Source organism: Rattus norvegicus, chromosome 6 (genome assembly GCF_021556685.1).
Source record: "Rattus norvegicus strain SHRSP/BbbUtx chromosome 6, alternate assembly SHRSP_T2T, whole genome shotgun sequence".
NCBI lineage: Eukaryota > Metazoa > Chordata > Mammalia > Rodentia > Muridae > Rattus > Rattus norvegicus.
The window spans coordinates 97,739,062-97,752,622 of NC_141539.1; the positions used below are offsets into that span (position 1 = coordinate 97,739,062).

The window sequence follows — 13,561 nt, forward strand, 5'->3', positions numbered from 1 at the left end:
CTAACATGTTTTCTTGTACATACACACACTGCATGCGCACAGTTACCTACTCCCCACCCCCACCCCACCCCACCCCCTCTTTACGAAGCTAACTTCTTACTCTAACATCTGTTTTCAAGACATCTCCTCCACCATGGCACCTCATTTTATTTATTTACTCTTCTTTGTGAATGTTCCTCATTATAAGGCTAGTTGTGTGGGGGCAGGGACCTTTATCATTGATGTCATTTATCACAGGATCCAGCCCAGTGCCTGGCACACAATGACTATCTGTCAAACAGAGGCACTTATCTGATAAGAGCTAGTGTTAGGCCACAGCCACTCGCTGGGTCTTGAGGGGAAACCTTTCACTAGGACTTGGCTGGTAGCACTCACAGTTCACATTTTTCTCAGGGACCAGGAGTCATAGAGGCAGCAAAAGATGGCTAGCTCCCTTCTGCTTGGCCCTGGGATGGCTAACCCACCCCCACCTCAGCAGTGATGTCACACAGGGCATTGATTCTCTAATCCTTCTCATTCTTTAACTGCTGTTTTTCATTACCATGAAATGGTGAGGGGGAAGAGGGAGGGAGGGGATGGGGTGGGGCACCCCATCCCTGAATAAAATTAGTTTAGGGCTATTTCGTATGTTCAAATTCAGGAAAAAATGGGTAACAGAAACTAAATTTTGGATTAAGTTTTTCAAATCAAGGAAGAGAAAAATGAGGGCAAGAAAGGAAAAGGATATAAAAGGAGTACAGAAGAAAGGGAGAAGAGAGACAAGAAGAAAGCAGACAAGAGGAGGACACACGAAGTGGCTATGGGAGAAAGAAAACCCCAAACCAGGTAGTGAAGCAGAGGAAGGGAGAGGCGGACCTCTGGGCTGCTTGGCTTTGTACTTGGGCAGTGCTCAGCTTTCTGTGGAAGGACGGTTGGCTGGCTGGGGGAAGGAGCTTCTCGGCATCCTGGAGGATCATTTACATGCAGGAGAAGCACTTGGAAAGGCCTGGGTTTTAGGCCATCTCAGACTGAGCCTCTGGATGCACCATAATAGTTATGCAATAAGAAATGTAACCCCACATACTTTTTCTTTTAAATGTATATTAATAGTTCATCTTTAATAATGGAGAGAGTATTGAGTGTACTAGGCTTTAATTTTGTGTACTAGTGGTTTGGGGTCCTTCTGTTTGTCTTTGTTGTTTGAGACAGGGTTTCTCTGTATAGCCCAGGCGGTCCTAAAGCTCACTCTGTAGACCAGGCTGGCCCCTCACAGAGCTCCGCCTGCCTCTGGCTCCTGAGTGATAGGATTAGAGGCATGCACCAGCACTGGACTACTCTAATATTCATGTTTAGTATTAAGTGTATTGGTCTTAGCTTCCCTACTGAAGCCCTTGTCTTTGCCTCACTCACTCCTAGGTTACAGGAGCACAGTAAATTTAGTACTTTGAAACTATACCTTTTGACTTCCTTTCTCTGTTAACTAAAAAAAAAATTATTCTGCAAAAACGATCAAACTGATATGTCACCAAAATTTGTTGTGAAGACTTCAAACACTGGTTAGAGGATTAAAGTCTAACAGTTCAAACGTGAAAAACAGTTATCCCTCTTATTTCCAAAGTCCCTTTTCTCATGGTTGTCATATCTTTAATCCCAGCACTCAGAGGCTGAGGGAAGTGTGAATTTCAGGATAGCCAGGGCTATGTGTGTTTCTGAGGTGGTAATATGTGCATATTATGTCTAAGTGGTGGAAACTCAGAGACTTAATTTTGATGACTTGAGATTGGTCATAAAGGAAGGACTAATACTTTGGAAGTAGTAAACACAGCAGATAAGGGCTTGGCCATGCCTTGTCTGAATTTAAGAGTGGGACCCAGAAAAGGCTTCCTATAGGAACTAGGTGTGTCTCATCTTTAACTTTTACATGGCAGTTTATTTTATTTATTTTCTGAGACCCTGTCTCATCAACAACACCAAAATTTTGATACTAGAAGGGAATATCATAATTGAACATCTTATATTAGACAATATGAATGTCTAATTCCAATCTTTTAAATGTTAAACTTATGGCCCACAAGTTTCCTACATACTACAACATCCCCACAGATGGTGTCCAGAGACTTGGTAGACACAGTTGACCAGTTGTCTGTTATGCACCAGGAAGACGCCTGAAAAAAAAAATCTCATTATATTTTATATACTGTATATTATCTGCCTCTTCTGTTACCCAGGTTTTCTTACAAAGCTAGAACAGAGAGACTGCAGAAATGTAAACCCAGAGAAAACCCTCCCAATTTCCTATAGTGTACATTGCCACAGATGACTCAGCTCCTCTCTCTCAACAAGACAATGTGTTGCTTAAGAGCACTGTAGACAGGTGTGGTGGTGCACCGCAGGAGTAGGGATGTGAAAGCAGGAGGACCAGTTAATGTCCCTCTCAGTTTCATAAGAGTTTAAGGACAGCCTGGGAAGTCTAAGACTCCATTCTGACACACACACACACACACACACACACACACACACACACACACACAGAGCACTAAATAGTGACTGTCACATTACTTTTCTACCTTGGAACATTGACAAATCCACTCGAATGTCCATCATGCAGTAACTTGTTCAAGTACTAAAAGTACTATGAATTGAGTCAGGTATGGTGGCACACACTTGTTCCATCAACAACCCAGACGCAGATTGGGAGGATCCCTGTATATTTGAGGCCAACAAGAGCTACACAGAGACCTTGTCTCAGAAAACAAAATGAAACAAAACAAGCACATGCACATAACACAAACCCTAACCAGGGCTGAGGACAGAATTCAGTGGTTGAGGACTTAACCTGACTTTAATCCCCACATCAATAATAAAACTTAAATAAACCGTCCTGTATACATAATATATAACCCAATAAAGTGGCATTTCATTAAAAGATTCTGCATCTAATTTCATTTTTTTCTCCACTTGTGTAGAAAAGAACTAAGAACTGTATAGTGAATTTTATTTTTACTTTATATACCTGGAGATGTTACATATTCATCTTATTCCCAAGATACTGAGTGATTTGGAGGGTCAGTGGGTCTGCTGGCAACTGGTAGTCATAGGTGGTCCTGCCGTTAGATGTCAGGTGTGAAAGTGAAGAAAGAGAATCATTTTCCACAAGTCATGGTGAAAATATCGGACATGGTTTCCACAATATCCAAAGTAGAGAAATAGTTTATGGAATGATAGTCTGCGAAAAGCAGGTTGCATTTGATCTTTGAGTCAAGACAATGGAGTTGTTTTTAACAGACACAAAGTAGCAGGGTGCAAATCTCAGTAAGCTCCAGAGGGGGCAGGCCACAGTGCAATTCATCTTACTGGCTTGAACTCTATGTGGCTAATAGTTTTTACATATATATATATATATATATAATATATATATATTCATATATTATATATAACATATATATTATATGTATATATATATATATATATCTATTTAAAGCATTAGCCTGTTTCAACGGAATATATGCTTTTTCTTTGTATTATACCAGAATCTCTCTTAAACTTCTATTCCTGCGATTTTGGTGTAAGGGTTAAGCAGTGACTGAAAAGCTGGAAAGGCACCCCAGCCAATGGGAACTCATACTGGTGATGTACTGCTTTCCAGCTCTGATTCATTGGCTGCCTAGGGTTTGTCATTCTATCCCGGCGTCTGCAAGCAGCGTGGGTCGGATTTTCTGTGGTCTAGCTAGCTAAACTGGATTCTGGTCGCCTGCACGTGCAGCTTCAATTACCTTTAGCTCATCTCTAGCTCTTCATGAAAGCAGCTGTCATGTTTCTGGTTACCCTCTAGATTTAAAAAAAAAATAATAATCCTCGGTTCCATTAACCCCTTTGGAGGTCTTTGGAAGTGTCCGTTGAGACCGGATCACGTGACCCTGTAACGTGCACATAAATACAATTCGGAATCCCTAGAGCGACTCAGGGACAACCCGCCAGAAGCTCGAGGCACGTGTCCCAAGGCGTGAACTGGTTGCACACGCACGATTGCGGTATGGCCGTGGCAGCCGTGTGGGCCCCCTGAGGTCGAAGGGCAGGCTGACTCCCCTACGCCGGGCCCTAACCGAGACTGCACCTGATGACTGGCGTCTGTAGGCAGGTGTAAGAGTCAGGTGTGGACGAAGACCGCCGGGTTTGGAGGGGGCCCTCCGCGCTCTAGCACGAAGGCCGCGCGCCTGGCTCCCACCCAGGACTTCGAGGCTCCCAAGGGATCAGCCCGCGGCGCCGGCGGCCCCACAGCAGCCGGCTAAGGAGCAGCGCAGGGCAGTGACGTCACCACAGCCCCTCCCCCGCCCTAGCCGCAGTTCCGGCCCTCCCACATCCGGGTCTCTCCAGCCCATGGGCCGCGCCGCAGCTGCAGGGCCGGGGGTGGGGGGAGCGGCGGCGCGGGGCGGGACCGGGCAGGGAGAGGGGCAGCGCGGTCGAGAGCGCGCGTGCGCGGGGCCGCGCTAGAGGCGGCGGCGGCGCTAGGGGCGGGAGCGCGCGCAGGAGCTAGAACGCCGTGGTCTCCGCGCCGGCCGGGTCCGCAGCTTGGGATCGGGTGGCTGGGGCGGGGGGAGGGGGGCCCAGGCAGGTGGGGCGGAAAGCGATGAATCCTCGGCGCCTCCTCCGCCTCCCGCGGGCCCCGCTCTCTGCCTCCCGCTCCGACGCCCGGATGATCTGAGCCGCGAGGGCTCCGAGAGCCGGGGGCCCGGACCCAGCCCGGCTCCTCCCCTCCTCCGCCCGGGCCCGGCCGCCGTCGCGGGACCCCGTGCCCGGCCGCCGTCGCCACCGCCGCCCCGGCCGACCGAGGGACCCGCCCGCCCGCGGCTGCTCCGGGTAAGCGCGGCGCGAGGGCCAGGGCGAGGGCGGGCGGGCCTGTGCGGCGGCAGCCAGGCCTGGGGCCTGTAAACAAGCCGGGCGTCTGCCCGGGCGATCCCGGGAGGAGACGCGACAACTCCACCCCCTGGGCGGCCTCCTCCTGGAGTCCGCGCCGGGCGGCGAGGGGTTAACGCGCGGCGGGGGCGGGGGCGGGGTGTGTGAGGCGGCAGGGAAGGGGCGCGACCCTCGGCCGGGCGGGGCGGACACTAGCGGCCGCCGAACTTTCGGGTTCGGGGAGCCTGCTGCGGGGTCTCCCCTAGAACAGACCAGCCGGTGAGTCCTCTGGATTTGGAGACTCACCCGCTGGGCTGAAAGTGAGACCCCCCAACTCCGTAGTAATGCCTCCAATTCATTCATTATTCCGGCTTGGAGCAAACTCATTGAAGTAAACTACAGGTTTTGCATCATTTTGGCCTTGTATATTGGAGGAAAGTTCTTTATGTTAGAGTTTAGTTGAGGCTTAGCTCCCTTCTGCTTGTAGGTTGTAAATACACTCGGATCCTCTTGAAAGACAGCTGGCTGTAGAGAGAGCCTTCTGCCAACTGGAGTTTTAGATGTTTTGCACATTTCACCATCCGAAGTATATTTTTCTCTTCTCTCAAGCACCACATGATATTTAGAAATCCACAGAAGTCAGAGTCTAAGCAATCTATGTTGCCGCTCCCACCCCAAGTTTCCTGCTAGTTGGAATAATGTGCCTGATGTATTTTTAAACGTGGTTAGTGTATACGAGATTGTCATTGTTTGAGAATAAATGATTTTGACGTTATGAAAATTAGTTTTCAACAGTTCTGAGAAGAAGAAAAAGCAATCTTTTCAAACCCGGGCTTTCAGATTCCAAACATTACCACTTTCTGGAAGGAGGAAAAGCCCTCTGAAGAGTCAGAATTTAAATGGTTGTCTTCTGGGCCTTAGGACTTTAGAGTTTCTGAGGGATCACTCTGTAGTCGGTAGCGCTTGGTCCTCCTCACCTCTGTTTAACCAGACCGAATACTTCATTTTCACACTTCTACCTTTTTGTATTTTGGACATTTTCCAAAGATTATTTCTGTAGTTATAGATGAGGAAACTTAGGACTAGAAAGACAGGAGCACACACCCACACACTTTTACATCTTAGATACTGCCTTTTTATTGCCTTAATGTCTCCTTTTACCGCTTAATAATTTGAAGCACGAAAAGCACATCGGCTTCCCAGTGCTACAGTGTTTTTTATATTTAAAAACTACCTTGCGTTTTTTTTTATGTTTGTCTGTTTTGCATTGCTGGGTATAGATTTTTAGCTCAGGGCCTCTTGAATGGTGAGTTACACTCCCAACCCCAGTTCTCATTTGTCTATCTTGTAAATATCTGATTAAACAGTCAGCTATGTTGGGATGATTGCTTTTAACCTGGAAGTTTACAGCAGTAACAGATTGAAATTATAGTGAACTACATGTGCAAGTTTCTTCAAACATTTGTATTTAATACTAAACACTTATTTTTACCTCGGAAGTAATTATGATGGTGGTATAAAATATTAAGATGGATATCTATCGTTCCACATTAGTTGCCTTAATATATGTTTGAAAAATAGCATAATTGGCCAAGCATCAAGTTGCCCCTTGGAGGGTTTGTATCTCTACTTCACATGGATTGAATAACTATATTTCAGTATGAAGCACTGCCATGATGAACCATAATTACAGTATAAGCTGCTGTAAGGAACCCTGCTCTGCCAGAAAAGTGCTGAAAATATCTGTGTCCACAGACATGTCCTGTAACCTTTGAGTCTCAGCTTCGGAATCAGTAATGCCAGGGGTTGGATTACATCATCCCATGTATAGTTATTACTGTTTGTGGGGTTTTTTGCTATTCTGTGACTGTTAACACATACCTTTCACAAATACTTGATAGGTGCCAGCCACTTAGATGTGTTACCATTCTGAAATTTACTTTTCTTTGTGGGCTCTGTTGTATTGAAGTTTGTGGCTGTGGTTTAGGGAAGCTTCCTGTAGTGGCCTTCGCTTATCTTTCTCTTGCCGTTGGGAGCCTAGAAGAACCTGTGGGGCAGACAGGAGGATGGATGTCTGCAGAGACAGCATGTTTGAAAGAAGCTGGGATCCTCAGTGGTTAGATAGGCATTATAAGAATACAGGGAAAAAAAGAAAGAAAAAGAGTATTCCGTGTGTGTGTGTGTGTGTGTGTGTGTGTGTGTGTGTTCGTTCAAGCCGAGAGTGTTGTTGATTTTGTCTTACTAAACTTTTGTTTGGAAATTCACCTAATACCTAGTTGTCATCCTCCCCACCCCCCTACCAAAACGTGTAGCAACCTCTTTTGCTAAGTGGTTACTAAATGCAAGCATCTTTCGAATTTTTTTCAGACCACATGTTGACTGTTTACCCTATGGCCAATAGAATGAATTGCAGCTCCTGGTTTAGCCATCATTATTTCTCTAAAAGACTGTCTGGAGGCTAGTCTGTTCAGATACAAAGATTATTCTGATATGTATTTGATGTTTCTTTCAAATGATCATCTGAAGTAATTCCCTTGAGTATGTTTCATCTTTAATCAAATCAGAAGACAGTCTTAAACAAAAATCAGCTCAAGGGGAGTTGACCCAAACAGATGAACTAAAGCTTTGGCCCTGTGTCATACACAGGGACAGACCTCAGGAGAGGAGCACATACTGCGTGGCGTTAGGAGGGTTCCTGAAATGTCATGTTTGCCCTGCCTTCAGATAACACTTACTTAACAGTTCAGTGGCCTCTCGTGTTACTTCGTTGTTTTTAGCAAGAATGTATGTATTTTCTGTCCTGTTATTAACCATTCTCATGTAAGAAGCTTGGATTAATGCTAAAGAAAGGCTGATTATATTCTTCATGCTTTCTAATGTTTAATGCATCCATATATAAGATTTAAATTATTTTATTTATTTATTTATTTATTTACTTTTTGGAGACAGAGTCTTACTACATAACCTTGGCTAGCCTAGAACTTACTATGTAGACAGGCTGGCCTTGAACTCACAGAAATCCATCTAATGCTTGGCTCCCAGTGCTGGGATGAAAGGCACATGCCACCATACTTAGCTATAAGTAACACTTTTTTGCTTCATTATATGTTTCCAGAATGAATGAAAAATATAAAAAATGATTGTAATCTTTATATTACCTGTCTAAATACTACCTGTACCGAGCTCCTCCCTGCCCCAGGCAAGAAGAGCTAGAGAAAGTGTTGAGTGTGATGAGCTCTACCTTTACATAAAATGTATTAAGACAATATTTTTTTAAGTACATCTATACTTGTATGAGTACACTGTAGCTGTCTGCAGACACACCAGAAGACAACATTGGATCCCATTACAGATGGTTATGAGCCACCATGTGGTTGCTAGGAATTGGCCTCTGGACCTCTGGGAGAGCAAATGACTGAGCCAGCTCTCCAGCCCTAAACTTGACAATTTTTATAAGAAACTAAAAAGTGCAAATTTATATATATTGAAAAATTGAATTGTAGGGCTAGAGAGATGTGTCTGGTTAGGACCATTTGCTGGGTTTTTTTTGTTTGTTTGTTTTTTGTTTTCGGTAAAGAACTAAAATTTGATTCCCAGCACCCCATGGCAGCTCATCATCAGTTACTCCAGTTCCAGGAAATTGGATGCTTTCCCAGCTCCATAAGCTGTGGTGTGTAGACATACATACAAAATAAAAAACAAATCTTTAAAAACAAAGATACTGTGTTCTTAATAGAGATATTTTAAGCATTAGGTGAGTGATAAAGAAGAGAGAACTTGAGTTTTCGTAATTCTTAATGCTTTTATTTGCAACCCATTGACTCAAGTGTATGTAGTATTAGTATTTAGGATCTGGATTAAAATTCATTAGTTTTTGTGGCAGATAATGATTTTGAAAATCATTACACAAAGCTCTTCAGGATAAATAAAAGTAAATAATAAAAACTATACTTAGCAGGCAGTGGTGGTGCATTCATTTACAGACAGATCTCTGTTAGTTCAAGGCCAGCCTCATCTATAGAGTTTCAGGACAGACAAGGCTACACAGAAAAACCATCTCGAAAAACAAAACCCCCTATTGGCTTTACTTATGTAAAGCTTTAATTTTTTCACAACAGTCTTCTAAAATACATAATGATTTCTCCTCTGGACAATTAGTTTTCTGCCTCTTGGTTCAATCAACCTTGAGTTAATTTTTTTTAATTGAATATGTTTCTAAACATTTACAGACTTTATTTATTCTCTAAACCATATAGTTTAATTTACACAGCATTTCTAATGTTTGGTAGGCACTAAAGCGATCTAAAGGTGATTTGACATGTACAGTGGGTGGGTATAGGTCCCACACAGCTACAACACTGTATTAAATGAGAGACGTGGATCCTGCATCCAGTCCCTTGTTAGGGGCCAAGGGAGAGGCTTAGTGAGCCTAAACGACATCGCAGAATCATGTCAGTAGATTTAAACATAGTCTTAAAAAGGTCCTGAGTGCATTCTTCCAACTAAAAGGGCCTTGTTCTGGAACCAGAATTTTAAAAGCTCAATGTTAGCATTTATGAAATGTGGCTTTCGGGAGTCGAGATAGTGCCTGTAAGTGTACATAGTTGTCCTCATCTGAAGACTCTGGTGAAGGTTTGCCTCTTAGCCATGCTCCTAGAAATAAAACTCGAACTCAAAATATATTTACAGATATCTTGGCCATATAGCTAGGTTCTACTCAGACTAAATCATAACTAAAATATCCACTTATTTTACCGTACATTCTCTCATCTGGCTGATTACCTGTGCCCAGAACCATGCCTTCCATCTCCTTACAGCCTCCCAGAATTCTTTCTCCCTCCCAGATGTTCCCTGTCTAAGCTATAGGCCATAGGCCTTTTAACTGACAGGTGATGCATCCATACAATACACACGGTATTCCTTGTATACTGAAGGGGGGAGGAATACAAGAATCCCTTCAATAAGGATGTGTGATGATGCTTTTTATCCCCCCATTTCAAGGGCTTTAGAAGTTAAAGCCAAAAATGTTGTCTTTGCTCCCCACCATTGCGATTGAGGGTTAGAGTTAATACTCATGAATGGTTGAGGATCTTAGTGTAGAACCTGAGGACTTGAGTAGATGAGACCATTGTAGCCTCTTAGAAGGATCCATAAGAAGAAGTATAACACAGCTATCCTCCAAAAGCTAGACTTCAGTAGGTGTTCTTGACTAATTTACTTGATTTCTTAGTTTTCCCCTATCTGTCACATGGAAATGTCTCTTATGAGATTGTCTTAAAGATTTGGTGGAATAATTATAAAGACTTGTATCGGGCATGGTGACTCATAACAGCACAGGGTGTGATCTCTGAGTCCATGCCAACCTGGTCCATATAGGGAGCTCAAGGCCAGCAAAGGCTACATAGATAGCAAGACCTTGTCTCAAAAAGGGGGGTGGGGCACTTGACATTTTCCATCATAAAGAAAGTACCAAATAAATGGTAGCTATTGTTACTAAGTTTATGGGATCTTACATACTTAGGGATATTGACCAGCTGTTAGTAAAAAATTGAGAACATGTAAAGACTTGGAATATGCACAGAATGAATTATGAATTTTCGTGTTCTGGAGTTGGAAGGGTCACACGGGTTTGGAGTTGGTGATTAGGCAATAATAGATGGTAAACTTGGTGATAAAGAATAGCAGTGACTGCAAAGGTGAGAAGAGCAGTAAGTAGGGAAGAGTTGAACTGGTAAAGAAGAGTAAGGAAACTCTTATTCTGCCTGACTCAGTTCTACTGTTTTAAAAACGTGTCTTTGTGATGGGCATTAAGGCTTTGTGTTTGTTCTGGGTTATTTAAGGCTTACTACCTCAACAGAGCAGCAGCAGCAGCACTCCATTCTGTAAATACAAGATTCCCTCAAATGCTGTTTCTGTCTTGTTTCCGTCTTTCCCCTCTTCCCCTTCTGTGCTTAGCTCCAGGCATCGTCTGTCTCAAAGTGCATCCTTTCCTGCCTCTCCAGGGTCTTCCTCATACTAATTAGCAGTCTGGAATCTGCGAAGCTCCCTCCCCCTTTAAATCAAAGAAGCTCAATTTCAGTAGCATGCGCGCATTATTTCTGTGGTTTTAAGTCGTGTATTTTAGGAGCTTTGGGTAGCAGGACTGGCTTTTTCACACATCCCAACCATTCACAGATGATGCAGATGAGGGATCTGGGCCTGGGTGGCAGCTGAGTTGATCAGCACACCTGCTGTCCCTTATCTACACCACCAGGGTGAGCTCTCCAGCACGACTCTAGCTAGGCCACCTAATACCACAGTCAGCAGGAGGCAGGGTCAACTCCTGCTCTCATGCCCTCAGCCAGCTCACCCATTCCCATGCCTCCAGAACCAGTTCCACTGTGCTGCCCAGTTAAGGCATGAGGCCCACTCTTCCAAGTGTTGTAGCCTGTGAGGGTGGGCCAGCTCTCTCATGCTCACACCTTGGGAGCTGGCTCATCTGCGTCAGCCATAAGTGCCAGCTCTACTGTGTTGCCCAGAAGAGTTGCAGGGTCTGCTCTCCCAAATACCACATTGTAAGGGGTAATTGGGGGGAGGGCACCCCCCTGCATTCATGCAGTTGAGTGGCTGTGTCCGCTCTCCTGTGCTCTTGCCCTTCGGCTTGGTCATCTGTGCAGTCTCCACCAGGGCTGGCTCCAGTGATTGGACTTTTGTTGCTGCTGTTGAAAGCCTGGTGGGTAGTGAGGTTTTGGTCTTGGTATACAAAGGGCATGACTTCATTTCTGTTGTATCGAGTGTGACTCTGGTGGTGAGTGGGGATCTAATATAGCAATGTATAAAACATGTGAAAAACATATCATATACTTTAGTTCCCTTTAGAACTTTTTACCAAGCAGAGTTACATATATGCTAGGGAACACATACAGACACTCACTTCTGGGGCTATAGTATAAAAGAAAGTCCTTGAAAATTGGGGCCCTCTTTACTTACTGGAACTAGTTCTTCAGTATATTCCTGTTATCATTTCATTCTCTTTTGGTTTCTGATCACATGACAACAAATTAAATGTGAGCTAGAAATATGTCAGACTCTGAGAAAGTATAGGTCATGTGCAATTCAGTGTAATTGTAGACTGATACTTTGCATTTATCTGTGGTATGACTGTCTCAAGCAGAGATGGGAAAATCATTTTTACTCTCCCTATGTATACCTTAAGTTATTTTAGCGAATGTGCTATTCTGTTCTGTATATGTTCTGTTTCAAAGAACAACATAATTGATTACCAGCTTTGAATGCCTAAATTCTTAGTGCTGCTTCCTTTAGTATGATTGGCAGAAACTTTAATCAAATTGTTATTACATCTATAGGATAGGGTTTGCCCTCCATTTTTAACAATTCAGAAGTGAAAAATGAGACAAAATACAAATAACTATGTATTTTGTTTTGTTCTTGTTTTCTATGCAAAAATGTCAAAACTTGCTAGGCTTTAGGAAAACATCTTTGCAGCTTGTCCCCATGCTTGAGAATGGTGGGGGGGGGGGGGGCGCCCTGCCCTGGCTTGGAATACATTAGAGCCTTCCTACTGAGATACAGAAGGCGGGGATGTCAAGAGGTAGGTCTGCCAAGTGCTAGCTACTTTTCTGTGGTCAGTCCACAGCTTAGCCTACGTGTGACAGATGTGTCATGTGTCTGCACACATGCCTCCTGCTGCTGTGGTCCCTCAGCATGTAATCAGTCATGGGACTGCTGGTCCTACACTGGCTGTGGGCAATGGGAAAGTAGCTCCTCTACTGCAGCTCTAAGCCTGTCAGAGGAGTGCCTCCTGCTCCCATAAGTTAGAGCTTTTCATGTAAAATACCTTTTTCAAAGATTTATTATGTATGCAGCATTCTGCCTGCATATATGCCTGTATACCAGAAGAGGGCGCCCGATCTCATTACAGATGGTTTTGAGCCACCGTGTGATTGCTGGGAATTGAACTGAAGACCTCTGAAGAGCAGCCAGGGCTCTTAACCTGTGAGCCATCTCTCCGGCCTAGAAGAAGAATTTTTAATGAACACATCTGTAGCTCTCTAGTTTGATGTTTTCCTAGGATGGGGATCTCATTAGGTTGCCTAGGCTGCTGTAAACAACCCAACTCAGAAGGTACTGCCACCTTATTATTCTTCCCCACTTCACATGGGCATTGCCATGCCCAGCTCAATATTTCCTATATGTGACCTATTGTGATTGTGTGTGTGTGTGTGTGTGTGTGTGTGTGTGTGTGTGTGTGTGTGTGTGTGTGGCAGTGAAACGGAATGCACTGCGTTCTACAGGGTAAACGGGTAGAAATGGTAAGACATGGTTTGCTGCCTGGTCGGCTTCCATGAGAATCGCTTTGTAGAACAGATTCCCTGCTGACAATGGGAAAGTCAAGATGGCAGCTGCCCTTCATTTCCTCCACGTGCACCCTATCGGGTGTTATCCTGTGCTAAATACTGGCCACAGAGGCAGCTTCTCTTCATGAATCTTAAATATAATCAGAGACTGCTCTGACAGTGAGTGCCTCTCTGAGCATGTGGCTAGTGGCAGATCCATCTCCTGAGACAGGGAAAGTGATAGGGACTTGGTGTTCTTTCGCCCATGTCACTGAAGTGAGGCTATTGAAATACATGCAGCAATTGGATGTAACTTCTTAATCCCTTTCCCAGCATCCCTGTCCTACACTGGA

The 13,561-nt window shown here is 44.3% G+C and overlaps 1 protein-coding gene across 5 annotated transcripts in view; it reads left to right on the forward strand.

Moving 5' to 3' along the window:
- The first annotated feature begins 373 nt into the window (after window positions 1–373).
- Window positions 374–13,561, forward strand: part of Ppm1a (protein phosphatase, Mg2+/Mn2+ dependent, 1A) — a 41,859-nt gene continuing 28,671 nt past the window's right edge. For 3 of the 5 annotated variants that reach the window (XM_087552271.1, XM_087552272.1, XM_087552270.1), the window contains exon 1: window positions 4,512–4,836. Coding sequence is in view for 1 of the 5 variants with exons in the window: in XM_087552269.1 (XP_087408395.1) it covers window positions 576–825 (250 nt within the window). In the remaining 4 variants the exon portion in view is untranslated. 5 annotated transcript variants of the gene reach the window in all.